Below are 15,348 nucleotides of genomic sequence, written 5' to 3'. Positions count from 1 at the left end.
CTTTTAATTTCAACAACACCGAGCAGAAGAGCATGGCTTCTTCAGTCCTCTCCCTTTACCCCTTTAATACTTCACACCTCTCACTAAAGCCTTGTTTCCATTCCCCTCAGACTGGTATGTCACTTACCAAAGTGGACGATAAAATGTCAATCAGCGACTCAGACTGACAATTGTAATTCATTACCTCTGACCTCCCAGCCACAGGTCCTGCAAATCATCCAGAACACTCTCTCGAGGCTCTTAATTGCTTTCCTTTGTTCGATCTTTCTATTTCCCTCTTATCTTTTTGCTGGCTGCCGATGAGCTTCCATACTGACTTCATAGTGTGGCCACGTAACTGTGTTTAGGCTGATACTATTGAAACTTCCCAGCTTGATTTTAAATTTCACGTAGTGATTTTTTTTTTTTTAAATGACAATTCAGGAATTTAACAGGGTTGCCCACAAGTGCCTTAGAAGTAATCAGAAGTGCTATAACAGGGCTTTCAAAAGGATAGTTCAGATAAGCAGCCAAACTAAGAACAAGTCGTGAACCACTTGAAGTTTGCCTCTCTCCCCAGTGGCATGAACAACAATTCTCCATATTTCTGAAGTGCCTTCTACTTGAGGATGGATGAGAACTTAAAAAGACCTTAATTAACTCTCTCAAGACCCCTTCTATAAGCATTATTTCCAATTCTGTGGCTAAGAAAAGCACAGCATAAAAGTTAAGTAGTTGTTCAAGTGCAGGACAAGAGAAACTGCTGAAACAACTCTCCCCATTTTATCAAGTGCACAACCTCTGTACCTGCCAAAAGTTGTTGCTGTTCTTCTTAAATTATAAATGAGTCAACAGCATAAGAAAAAGGTGTACAAGAAAAAGGAAAGAAAAAATTTTTCAATCGACTGTCAATAAATAGTCTCATTGTGGGGTATCTCTCCATGGGGGAGTTGAAGAGACGGTGCAAGCTGAATAGATCTCCATTGCATATCAGAGATGCTAAGATAATTTCATCACTTTCCAGAGATACCATTTCAAAGGTAGTTACAAATATGCCCTCAGAAACTACAGGAAGTTTAGCACCCGGGTTTTAGAAGGGAAGCCACTAACAGCTGCATGGATTTTTTTCATGCAAAAAAAAGGGGGGGGGATAGAGAGGGACCCACAACCAGCAGGCAAGCAATGAAAAAATATCAAAGGGCAAAACTGGGTCCTAAGTTGCTACAGAAAAAATGCTTTTCATAGAACTAATTATTTACATCCACATCCTAAGATTGTTGAAATAAGATGACCATCCCCAAAATAGTCTTTGAAGGATATCAAATTACTAAAATACAGAAGTTAGTTCAGTGAGTGTTTTGTTCATCAAGAAAAGTGATAACCATCAGGGCTTCACAAAAGAGAAACAGGCAAAAACATCTTTGCTTCTTCCCCTACGGAGAGGGGTGATTTTGACCACAGACATTGTTTCTAAAAAGCTGTGTGTTTACTTCAGGGGCAGTGTTGGTCCACATTATGAACCGATGTTGCAAGACAGGGAGCTAATCATGCCTTTCTGTATAAAAAGTAATGGCAACTTCCCTTATCCTTTAATCAATGCTGGGAAAAGGAAGATGTGTATCCTTTGAGAAAGAAATAATGAATTTGCTGAATTCACACAAAATGGGTGTATGCTAGGTAGTTCAAAGAAACACTTCCAGCGGTCCAGCTTACCTTAACGGTAGCAGTGATACTGGCATCAGTGAGAGCCCTAATTCAGAGAAGACTCTGCCAGTGTAGTTAATGCATTAATGTCATTTGAGCAATCACCATGCTGCTGCCAGTGGCACTGCACCAAAATTTGAAATTTCTAGAGTTGAAAAGATGCTTAGCAAGGTACGTAGTTTTAATTGATCCTTATTTGTCCTATTTTATATGCTATTTGCTTGAGAATGTTGTTTTATCTTTTAAGCAAAAAGGAATAATAAACTAATGAAACCCACTCCCCTCTTCTCTAGTTCTAGCACAGCTTAATGCCTCCATATTCTAATTTTTCAATTGTTTCATTATAGCATTTTTGGTTACATTGCTGCTGTATTGTTTCTCTAGTTCCTCTCCAGAGAACAGTCCTGAATGTTATCATGGCTTCCTCTAACAGAAAATATTTAGCACAGAAAGCCAGAAATAAAAAGCCAAAGATTACAGAAGAATTCATCAAAAGGCAAAAAAGCTCTATGCATGTGTACAAATATATACGTAACAATACATATAGAAATATGTATAATAACAATACGTAAATAATACGTAAAGAAAGCTTTGCCACTAAATAGTGGGTCAAGAAGATGCTGATACTGTACTTGCTCACACAAAAACAGCACAGCTTTTACTGAGAAAGAATTCTTCCAAATCAAACTGAGAAGTTCCACTGCAAACATCCCTGCCTGCACCAGGGTATCAATAAACTAATTACAGAAGTCTGACCATGGCTAAACAAATGTTATTTAAACAATTACCAGCTGACACTCTACATAGGCTTGTGTATAGGCAAGTTCCTGGAATCAAAACACCAGACCATTATTTAGCCAAAAATGGGCTGTTCCTGAACAGCTCATACGCCTGTGGAGTCCCTTCTAAGCTTAAGAGCCTGAAGTCATGCAGGAGCTCTCTGAAGCAGCATTTATCTGGTCACACACATCTAGATGACAGCACTGTTATTCTCATTAGGGTGACAACTTGTGGTACTGACAAGCTGATTCTTGAGATGTCATTCCTTGCTGAGGCATCTTAGTTTTGAACAATAGCTGTCAAAAAACAGTGGGAAAGGAAGACTGATAATTTCAGTGGAATAATCAGCTATTTTTTAATTGAGAATTCATATACATAGCCTGTGGAGCTCTGTGCAAATGGATGCAAAGAACTTCATATAATATAGTGTCTTTATGATCAATCTCCCAGTTAATCTGTGTATACATTGGCATGGATTGCTCAGTGCAGATTCCTCTTCCCCCCTCCCATGCCTGTTCCTGACACTGGATTAAAAAATAAGATAGTCCAGCCTGAGACATGATTTTCCAGAGGCACCAAAGGAGGCTTGCTCAGTCACTCTGTCTTCAGACAGCCAGACTCCCGCCGTTGCTTCTGAACAGTCCTGGAATCTTCCCACAGACGGGGTCCTCTGATATTTTCCCAGTTATCCAAGTCAGACTTTTCCAGTTTCTGCAGATAAATAGCAAAAACATCAGTGTCAGCTTGAGTGTCCCATGATTTAATCATGCATTATTTTAATTTGTTTCTTTTTGCACAAGAAATTCAGTATCACCACTGGGCTGATTAACTTTCACCCACCCCGAATGAGAAGTTCAATAACAAGGAGAAAAAAATGGGGATGTTAGCCAGATAGCTGAATAAATGCCTAAGGTGGGCATTACTGTAACTGCCTATCCACAGATAAGGAACACGTAAGACAGGAAGCACTGAAGCACCTGAACATGACTGGAAAGTATTTTGCATTCACTCTCTCTTTCTTTTTTCACCTTGTTTTCCAGATCAGCTTTTCAACTGCAACTCTGCCTGGTACCAAGGTAGAAGGAGTGATAAGCATTGGTATAGCTTAACCAGAAGATTAGAAGTTAGTGACCTGAAGTATTCTGCCTGCACAGATGAAAGGCATCCTGGAAAGGAAAAACTGCCTAGCACTAAGAGAGTCGGTAACAGCACAGTCTCCTTCAACACACACTGTTTTAACTTGAGAGAGGTATACAATGCTTTCTGCTGCCTAGTTTCATAGGGCACCCAACCATCATAGATAGATCTCTCATTAAGACACACATGGGATATGCTAACTGCTCAAACTGTCTGATACTTAAAAACTATCTAAATTTTAATTACCTTCTTGCCTATTCTCATCATCCTCCCTCCAAAGTACCAATGATTGCGCTCTTTATCCAGCCTTAGAGGTGCAAAAAAAGAGGAGGAACAGGTACTCTCCTGACCTCACCTACAAAATGCTGCTGTCAAAGAAGATAAATGTACACTATGATTCTCCAAAAAGTATGTCTGAAGAAACACCCAGAACAGGTTAGTTAGCATAGCAGACATCACTATAGCTATAGAGGATTCAGACAGATTTTACTGCAATTTCTTAAAGCTGTACAGTTCCCATTCCAGATCAAAAAAATAATAAATAAGCAAAAGCAAAACAAGATAATCCACATCTTCTGCACATTAAGTCTTACTTTAATTCAGATTCACTGAAACATGATATGAGTGAACTGCTGAACTTACTTTCATTTAAGAGCAGCAGAGAAGGACAAAGGCAGTTTTCCATCCCAAATCTAGGTCCTGATGGTCACTATTATTTTCCTTTTTCCTGGAGATGACACACTCTGGACTAAGTTCCATAGTTATTTGAGCAGGTGCTTCTCCCACTTGGTATAGGATGACTTCTATTTTCTTGCACAATAGCTATATCTGAGCTAGTCGGACTGTGAAGACAGGACTAGCAGAGATATAGAAGCCTCTTTTCCCACCAGGCACAGACCTCACATCTCTTTGTACCAACCTGAAGAATGTAACTTTACATTAGGCACAACAGGACTTTGCCCACAGGAGACTGATGAGGGGGGCTGCACCACTGTTCTAATTAGGGGCATTCTAAGTCCTACTGAAGAGGACAATATTGTGTATTATTAATGATATGTAGTGTAGTGGGATTTAAACCCCTGATTAGGGGGTGATTAGGGCCTCATCTCAGAAAATGTCATAAAAACACACCAGAAGATGCTTAACCCTGCCCTGAGCCTGCAGTCTACTATCAATCATTCAAACAAATGACAAATTGAGGAACTGAGGGACTTGAAAAATAGTTGCAGAATAATTCAGCAGCTAAAATAGAACAGGCTTGGTACTATTAGTTCATGCTATGTAAAACTTTTCTGCCACTTCTATAACCAGAGGAAATTGCAATAAGGTTAGTCAGATATCAAAAGAAATTAGGCAACATTGAGCAGAAGATACATGAGAACACATGCGCAAACACAGCAGACTTTCACAAGGTAGGAGCAGCTGAATTTTCCATACAGTGGAGTTGGCACAAGTATTTCTGAAGAACTGTCTTTGCTACTTTATACATCTTATGATTAGCTGGTCCTTCATTTCAACTGGAAGGGATCTAAACTGGCAGAGAAGGAGGGGGAAGGACAGTGTTTAGGGAAAGCACACATCATCCTATGCATCAGCGACTACCCACTCCGATTGCAAATTCAGAATTCAAAGGGAAACTTCAAGGAAACTACACTGAAAGTAACCTTGTGCTTTAACAGAAGGAAAGCATCCTGTTTTTATTAAACACAGAGGCACCATGCAGCTTGTGAGGTTCTAAACTTTTATCTTCCCATAACTGCTCAGCTCTCAAAGCCTGAAAAATAAGCAACATTTAAAATGTATACAACCAAACTTGTAGTATCCAAAGACACTACCTAAAGGAGTCTATCAAAAGAGAGATGCATAGTGGGGATCGTTACCAAAAGGTCATAGTGATCTGTGTACCTCACAAAGGCTTTTCAGAGATCTTTCTAAGACAAGGTTTGTTCAAAACAGGAAATATTTCAAAACTCTACAATCGAAAGAAACTAACACAAGATACAAAAGTTTGTCAGGTTCAAACAGAAATGCATAAAGGTTCCTGGAGAAGGCACCCTGACACACTGACAGAACTACACCACCAAGGGGTATGCAGAGGAAATGGAATTGCTGCAAACTCCAGAACAGATGAGATCTACTGACAGAGTTAGTTTTTGTCAATTAAAAAATAAAGAATTAAAGATTCTACTGAATACACAGAGGTATTGTATTTTTTTTATTCACAGTATATTTATACAGATCATTTACATTTTTTGACATCTGTAGAGACTGTGTTTGATAACTTGCTGCAAAAATTTTGTAGTTCAGATGGGACAGATAACTGTCCAGTCATCAGAAGGCAGAATCATCAGACAATCAGATTTCCTAAAAATGATGCTTTCAAATTTTTGAAAGAAAAGAGGACTTCTGTTGCATTCAGATAAACTTAAGAAGGAAAATCACTGGCTAAAGAGGACCTGAAAATTCCAGTTCTTCAATGCTTTTGTCTACTTTGTATTTATTTTCATGTGTATCCACCTCACATATAACTAAACAAAATCTAACCTTTCCACTTAGTCACCATGATATAAATCCTTAAAACAGTGTAACTCCAGGATGAACGATTATATTAGATGTAGACCAAAACCTAAGTATGTGGCCACATTTTTAAGTAATCTCAGCCCTGAGAATAAGGCCAGGCTGATCATCCTGAAAAGGGCTATTTTCTTTCCCTCCACTGAGTAGGTACAGCACAGGCAGAAAAGTTACAAAGTTCCTTCAGATTGCCGAAACTGTTTTATACAGTAAGAATTCAGGTGAGAAGCTAGTACTGTCCCCAGATTAAGTCAACCTCTTTCATTTTAACTGAGAGTGCCTATTTTTTTATTTATTTTTTAATGCCACATGGACTGAGCCCACCTAATTTCACAGAGACATCACATAATGATGGTAAACTACTTTCAGCTTCTACTAAACTGAAATCCATACAAACTGGCAGTCTTACAAGTGAAAAGCTTTGTCTCACGGTTCAAATGTACTAAATAGTCAATCATTGGAGACTACAAAGAAATGTAATCAGATCAGACCAGCACCACTTTTCCTGCTTGTCTCAAATAACCCAAAGGATATTGCAAATTAGCTTTTTAAAGTAAGATCAGTGAAGTCCATTAAACCTACTGATTCACTTCCTAAATCAGCTAAACTGCCTCTTAAAAGTACTGGACTGACAGAAGCTGTAACTCCAAGAAAAAACTGTGGCTATGTAGACAGGCACAGAGAACAAAAAAGAATATTCAGCTGTTCACCACACACTTGACTATGTTAAGATTTTTGTTAAACAGCTTGCCTGGCACAAAGGGACCCATAAGGTGTGGACAGACCTTTGCTTCTATATTGCTGGTTCAAATACATAGTTTGATGGTAGGTAAAAATCATAAACCTCTGTCAGCCTTAAAATTTTTTTTTACTGAGTCCTACTCTTGCAGGATAAGTATTCATTTTGCAATGAACAAATTGAAATCTGCTGAAATTAATTTAAAGCTTTGGTGCTTGAACTGAGTTAATTCAAGGTAGTTGCTTGCAAAAATTTTTGGCTTTAGTCTCTCTGTTTCCTATCTGTGGAAGGGGGATAAGACAATCCTGTTTACTTCATGGTTTGATGCAATAAATTCAGTGATGAGCACCACTGGAAGAAATTACTCTAATTCGAAAGAAACCAATATTTCCCATTATTATGATAAGCATGCTCATTTGCAGATAAAACATTAGCTAGGGAAGAATGTCTTCAGGGCTGAAAGATGCAGTGAAAGAAGTGCATCAAAACAGTCTGTACTTGCAAGAGTGTCTAAATAGGTTCAAGACCATAAAAGATACATTGAAGAATTCTATTATGACATGAAGATGCAGAGATGCAGAATTAAGAATTTGCTGTATGACTGAATGTCTTCACTTTGTCATCACACTGATCAAGCCTTACTGGGTTTTGTGCAACTCTTTCCCAGAGCCACCACTCTGATGTCTCAGTTTCTTAATAAAACTTTGCTGCTACACACTTTTTTTAGAATGTGACATAATTTTATATTTAGTTATCTGTGATAAGTCTACATCAAATTTAAAAAGTACTTTTTTCCAACTAGAGAATATTTAGTTTTTGTGTTATTAATATACATGCAAGTCAGTATATATTTATACATATGCAAGTTAGGATAGAGAATGCTACAGATAAGATTTTTTGTTCAACAAGGAAAGAAATGGTCTTTTGCATGTAAGCATCTAGAGATCTTTCTTTTCAGTTCTGCCAGAGTCTGGCAAAAATTGTAATGATGATAACAACTTTCGTCACTAACTACTGTGGTACCCGCATATCACTTTCAGTGCGATCTCATTCACCTATGGTACAACTAATTAACCTAATCTGTAGTGGACCTGTTTAAGAGACTTTTCCCCAATAGGTTACTTTTCCCCTTAGTTATGCCAATTCAGCACTATGTGGGGCTGTGCTCCAGGTCAGAAAAATAAACTGCATTAGGAAAACAAATATGTACTATTTATGAATTAACCCTATTTAAGCACAAAACTAGGCAAAACACCTCACGCAGGTCAAGGAATCATAAGGAAGAGAGAAAATGGAAATGTATTCAACTGGCTATGTTGTCAAAAGATTTGTATCATAGAACTGCACCACCAATTTGGGCTTGTCACGTTTGTCATGACAAGCAGTTTCCCATCTTAAAATGAGGAACATCAAAATGAGGAACAATCCACACAAATCCTGAGATAAGCCAGTGCCATTTATGCATTACACCTGTATACCACTCAAGAGGGACTTCTTGGTTCAAAGGATTCAGAAGTTCTACAGGTAAAGTCAAGAGAACTCATAAATTGCATGTGCCATTTACTTTCAGCTTATCTTTTTCCTTGAGCAAAATTGAAATTCTGCAACATTCTATATATAAAGTATAGCAAAACACAACATTATACCTTCAAGATCAGACACTCAAAATTCATCAAATTCCATTTTTAATTAAGCAATGAAGTGCATGTGGGAAAGTTTCTGTTTCTGTATTATATGGAAGTCTCATTAAGCTCTGGTTTATGTGCCTCATAAAGAGAAGTGCTGGTCTTTGTTGTAAGGGTGTATCCCTGAATTTACAGCTTGGGTGACCTAACCAAGTAAATGGGAGCAAGGAACTTCCCAGCTTTGAGTGCTCGATCTTGTCAACTTCATATCAAACCTTTTAAAGGTACCTCTAGTCACTGCAGCAGACCCCTCTAGAAAAGGAGCTGCCAGAGACAGATTTGGGGGATGTTTGCAGGCTCTTTTTCAACTATATACAGTTGAGCTTGGCTAAATGGGGCATGAGATCTTTTACTGTGTATAAGTGCAATAGGATTAACAAACAACACCTGAAAACTCCTCCAGTTCTATGGCTGGGAGGAAGAGGTCAGTATGGATTTACACATTCATCCCTGTCCAGAGCCCCCAAAAGCCTGCTGAATTCTTCAGGCTGACAACACAGACAAGGTTTGTTTCAAACATCTTTCTTGGACTATGAACACTTTGTAGCATGAACAAATTTTTCACTTTTTGTGTATAATGCTATAAAACTATGTTTTTGGCTGGATGTTAACAGAACAACTTCAAACCTTTCAGCCATAAATACCTTTTTCAGTGATGTCAATGGCTACTTTTTGACTTGTGTTGTTGGGCAAATTTCTGGCATAAAAACAAATTAAACCCTCCCATTTCTTTTCTGTGGCTAACATTCCCTGTCCACTTGATAAGAACAGTAATATGGGTGTCAGTCCCCCATTATATTGCTAACTGTCATAACACTGCTTCTCAGCAATACTGCTCAGTATACACTAAGCAAATCAGTGTAACTTGCAAATAAATTCTGCCTTTCATTCTATCAGAACCAACAGGTCTTTGAAATCAAATCAGCAAGACAATTTTATCTGAGAAGGAACAAGGCACCTACTTAAAGCTTTACAAGAATGAAGAGGAAGTTTCAGAAGGTAAAGACCAGGGTTTTTCTTGTGGAGTGGTGGTGGGAGGGTCATTTGTTTCTGAACTGCATTGCGGTTCCTTTATTTTCAAGCTACAGCTATAAGATGGCACAGTAGGGCACTGGCTCTCTGGGAAGAAACTTGCTGGGAAGAATGCCATTAACAAGATGGAGTACTACATATGTACTGCATTTCTTTCAGCATCTCAACTTGTCAGTGCTGTCTCCCATCTATCCTTGGGCAAAACTCAACTCTTATCAGATGTATGTCAAGGTCTGAGGTTAAAACAGGAGTCAACATTCAACATTTAAAAAAAAGTTATTATTCAGATAAAAAGTGTGTAGTATCCATTTCCTCCTTGCTAGCATAGCTCTCCCACATTTGATACTTATTACCTATGTTTTATGTTGATGTTAAGCACTGTCACTATAAAGTACATTTTATTTTTGTAAATCTGTTTTTCTTGTAGTCTGATTTTTGCATACTTGAATTGTTGCCTCACTCTCCTATCCCATCTCCTCTCCTGCATTCGTCACATTCATTTTTTGAAAGAATTTTTTGAAAGAATTTATCTTTAGCCCATATATAAAAACAGTGAAGGATTTCAATATACATTTTAATACTTAAAAATTTCTTCAAGTGATCCCAGAAATACTCATTGACAACTGCTCTGATGCAGAAACAAAGTACTGGCAAATTTAAAAACTGTTTAGCCAGTAGTATTTTTGCAGACACCCAAGTAAAACAATTCAATAAGCTAACCTGTTAGGGGCAATTATTAAACAACAACAAAATCAGCAATCTTCTGGTACTGATAATGGCAGCAACAGGATGTTTGCAGGTTTCAGCTACTGGCATTCAGGAATCATCTTTCAGAATATTTCTCATGTTCATACACTCTGATGCATCTTTTCAAAACTGTAAATTGCTACACTGTCACTTCATGAAAAAAATGTTTTGTCCATTCTGCTGTGCCTACAATCCCTCAGGTCAATTCAAATTAGCATTAAGTGGCTTGAACCATTTTTAGAAGAGCATATTCAAATTCCATTTTCTTTTACTCTTCAGACAATAGATATACAGGTAATATTCCTACACAACCTGCTTCTACTTTTTGAACTGTCTCAGATAATCATTGTAATTCCATATTTACCATAATTCTGTTACAATTCTCAGAACAGTTACAAAATTTTTATCTAGAGCTCATGTTGACCTCTTGTGAGCTATCAAACTGTGAAGAGCAAAAATTGATTGTATACACTTTAAGTCAAGGAAGGACTATTCTCTAGACTGACTATTCACAGACAATTATATTCACTCACTTATCCCATGCCGAATCCAATAGTTTGGAACTGGTTGAAGAATTTAAAAGTTTTGAAACAAATATGCTGAAAGACAGAGAACCCATTTTTCTTCTTGTTGTGTTCAAACGATTAATTATCCTCTCTGTTAATATCTGGGCTTAGTTTCTAATTAGAATGCCTTTGTTGCATTAGAGAACTCTTCAATAGCTAGCACTCGCTTCTTATGAAGGTATTTATATATCATAACTAATGTTCTTTTTGGTACCTTTAAAAAGATTTTAATCTTTAAGTTTCTTCTGAGGCATCTTCTCCAGCCCTGAGTTAATATTAATGTATTCAGCTTGTTCTGCAGCCTATCCCATTTTTAAAGTCCTGTTCAAAATGTGGACACCAGAACTAGATCCAGTATTTCAGTACTAGCCTCATCAATGCCACATTCAGAAATAAAATCACCTCCTCCTATTTACCATTTCTTTTTATATGTATAAGGACTGAATTAGCTCTTTGCCACACCATCACAGCAGAAGATCAGTTTGAATTATTTATTCACTGACTCCTAAATCTTTTTCAGACTTGCTACTTTTCATGATGCAGTCCATTCTGTCCTGCATTTCCCATTTTTAAACAAATAACTTTGGCTATTTTAACAGGCACTTTGCTCATTTGCCCAGCTTACCAAGTAATACCAACAGCTCTGTGTGCCTGCCTTTCTATGCTTTTATCACATCAGTACCTTTCTGTCACTTGCACATCAGCAACGATTTTACAATTCTTTCCAGATCACTGAAAGAAAAATTCAGTAGTGCCTAGATAGGTCCCAAATCTTACAGAATACTTTTAAAAATCTTTTCTTCCTGCCCATTGATAATTCGCAGGGACAACCACACTTTGAGATTTTCAGTGGCCATAGAAATCTTCCCATCATTTTCTTGGAACCCTTGGGTATAAATCACCAGAGGTCAATAGATATTAACTAACATCTTGTTTGGTTGTTTGGAAGTACAACCCTTCTTTCTTCTGATTTGAATATAAAGGACTTTTTTTTCTCTAAATAGAATAAAAATACATTTTTGGAATGTTTTACTTTGTCAATGTGGTCAGTAATGATTTTACATCCCTGTTAAAATTTATTTTATTCTTACTTTGCTATAGTACAATCTTATTATCCATATTCTTGATAGCCCTGCTATCAAACAACTCTCTGACATCCTTAGCCTCCTTTATCAAATTTCTCTGCTTCATAACTTCTCATTTACTGTTTTCAACTGTTTTACATTTGTTATTTATTGTACTTTTTTCTGCCTTCAATTCCCCATTGGTTAAAAACATATCTAATTCAAAGTTAATCAATTTTTTCATTGTAAAATGTTAATTCTGTAAGTTACTAATAAATGCTTAAGATATTTTTTATTTGGTTGAAAACTCCTAAGCAACAATTATTTATTTCAGGGTCTGATGTGACCTACTGAGGCCAGATTTTTTAATCTGTACTAGAACACGATCTTCACAAAAGTACAGAAACCAAGTGCTAGAATAAGTAATGCTATTCTGAGATTGCATTTAAATCAATGAAAATGAATGTCTGCAATCATTAAACATCCAGGAGAATGTTTGTTATTCATCAGGATAATCACTTTTTTATCCCCCTCTTTTGAATAACATTTTTGCACTTTCATATAAAATACACTAGACTTTTGCCTCAGGTCAATACTTGATTTTTTTTTTTTAAGTTTGTTCTACAAGGCCCAGCTCAGCAGTAGAACTACACTGACATCACTACCAGTGCCAGTTGTAGAACAGAGCCATGATTTATTAGGCAAAGGGGAGCAGCATGGACTAATTGGCCATATGAGGATACATGACTGTGTGAAAGGAATGCATAAACAACTGGGAACACATGCAAAGGTAGCTTGCGCTTTGGTACACCCCAAGGCACAAGAGGAATGGCATCATTAACAGATCTGAGATAAGAAATGCAGTATGTATTACACATACAAATTTTCTCCTTCTCAAAATAATATCCTGGCCAGAAATACTCCTATATGAAATAAAATAAATACTGTATAGTTTGGGATCATAATCTTTAGTGAACTCGAAGATGAAAATATCTTTATGTTAATTTCCTCACAATAAATTAAATGTTTGATTACATCTTTTTTCACCATCACATGGGAGACAAGATGTGGACTCCAGTATGTTCAAAATATCAGAAACAGCTTTATCTTTTGTAATAAGCCCAAAAGGGTGTAAACTTTTAGCAGAAATTGACCTCCTAAATTCAGTATGTATTCAGTATGTAAATTTCTATAAGGCGAATAAGATAGTTTTGAAAGTCTTGGGGCACGAATGGAAGTTTTGCATGCATCAGGTAACCATACTTTGAAAGGGATAGCTTGCCATCCTCAGCAACAGCTGCAGAATTAATGCTAATAATACTGTAAAATAAGGCTTTTTCATATCAAAATAGCAACATTTTCTTAAACTGTCCTTGATCTACTATCATAGTATATTTATTAACAGCCACTAGTGTAATCCTTCAATGTGACCTCTATAGAGAATTCCAAGATGTTCTTAAGAGCTGTATAAATTCTTAAGTATCGGATAAGTAGGGGAATAAAGCAAGGGAAAAAAAACCACCGTGGAACACATGGGACCCAGAAAACTACTGTCCTAAATGTCAGGAATAACTCAGTGATGGGTTAGGTTTCAGAATAGAGAGGTATTATTGATTAAAATAATCAAACGCTCATACAGAGCCTGTTAAGAACATGGCTGCTGAACTGCTGGGGGTTCCTCAAGTTTCACTGAAGCAAGAAATGAATATGCCTAGCACTTGCATGCCTGTGCTCACAGTAGAGCAGAAATTAGAGCAAATTGAGATTAAAGTTTAAAACAATCTGAATCTATTCTAATTATGTGGAAATTCAAATATGTTTGAATTGCTGAACTGGTCTACCCTCTTTAACATCCAAACTGTACTTTAGTAAAATTTCAGCCTGGGGACTCTCTGCAGTTTAGATTAAGAAAAAATAAGTTGTTTCTGTCATTTCTGTCCATCAGGAAAAAGCCTCATTACACAAGCAGGCTCGTAATATGTTGTTATGCCAGTTGTATTTTATTACTATTGATTGCCCCATAAAGCCAATGCAATTATGGCCATTTAAATATTATCCTTCAACTATTTACTTGTCTTGCTGGAGAGAAAGCAAGGCATATCGAAATACAGATCAGTTCATTTCGAGGTTAGGTAGCGAGTAAAATGGAGGGATGTGGTTCTCTTCGCTGCTTGTGGCTCTTCCATATAAATAAATCAGAGCATCCTTACAGTATGTTCTATTTAAAGTAAGACACAGAAGAATCCCAGAGGTGATTAGAACTTAATGCATTTGTATGTTTTGAGTTTCCAGTTGAGTTTTCCATATGTACTCAGAGAATAAATCTTTTTATTCTGTACACCATAAATTACAATTCTTTGTAGAAGGGGGATACCTCAAAACTTTCCAATAATTGTAAATCACTATCATAAATCTGGCAGGTTGGTGTATGTTCTGTGAAATTATATATGTAAAAGTGCAAAAGGTAAGTTTTATTTTTATTTCATAGACAAGTCACAAAAGAGTAATGCAATGAAAAAGGTTTAATTAGCAAAAACATGTATTGCCATTTGGACAGCTAAATATAGGATCTGTGGGTGCAATCAAGCTCTTTAAAGGCCTGTGGTAGTAAAGTTCTATTGAAAGAAAAAGAAAACCTGTGTTCAACATAAAGAGCACAGAGATACACAAAGTGGTAGCTGGACGTTTGATCCACATAATTTTAAAATGTTCGAAGTTATCTAAAATAGCTTTCTCCTTTGTTTCTGGATACAGGGAGTTTTTTTCCAGTTTTCCTAACAAGGCTTTTTCCAGGCCTGAAGATTTATGAAACTCTGGATATTAAACTGGCCAAAACATCCATTTTCGAGCTGAGTAACATTTGAGGTAAATGCATTGTTGAGAAAAGGGACAAATACCTCTCTATAGAGTTTTCTGAAATGGAGAAAAAAGAATGACAGTTGTTTGAGAGCTACACAGAAGCTTGAGAAGCAAGAAATAGTAACAGGCCGCATGCCAACTGTCTTGTTCTGTAATTTGCTCTAAGGATTGTTACAACTCATACAATAGAAGTGTTAACATAAGCACATACACATTCCAACTAAGGGCAATGTCATCTCTACTTTATTATAGACTAGGTTAACCACAGAAATAGGGGATTTGTACCACTGTACCTGACACCTGGACATCAAAGTAAAGCTGTGTTAGAAAGAAGCGGTACATGTTCAAAAATCTTTCTTTACATAAAACCTTGTTTTTATTGGACATCAGTGAATCAAAGGCAGATGGCTGATCTAATTTTAGTTAGGGACAGATACACCCCACCAGCGGCCAGGGTAATCAAGGGTAGTCAAGGTTATGTG

At 37.0% G+C, this 15,348-nt stretch overlaps 1 protein-coding gene across 1 annotated transcript in view; it reads right to left on the bottom strand.

Annotated features, from left to right (window-relative positions):
- Nucleotides 1-2,793: 2,793 nt before the first annotated feature.
- The window catches only part of COX16 (cytochrome c oxidase assembly factor COX16), a 47,296-nt gene continuing 34,741 nt past the window's right edge, over nucleotides 2,794-15,348 (bottom strand). The window contains exon 4 of the mRNA XM_013959539.2: nucleotides 2,794-3,174. Coding sequence (XP_013814993.2) covers nucleotides 3,058-3,174 — 117 coding nt within the window. The 3' untranslated portion in view covers nucleotides 2,794-3,057. The remainder of the gene's footprint in view (nucleotides 3,175-15,348) is intronic.

This window comes from Apteryx mantelli, chromosome 4 (genome assembly GCF_036417845.1).
Source record: "Apteryx mantelli isolate bAptMan1 chromosome 4, bAptMan1.hap1, whole genome shotgun sequence".
Lineage (NCBI taxonomy): Eukaryota > Metazoa > Chordata > Aves > Apterygiformes > Apterygidae > Apteryx > Apteryx mantelli.
This window is presented reverse-complemented; position numbering and strand designations above follow the sequence as displayed.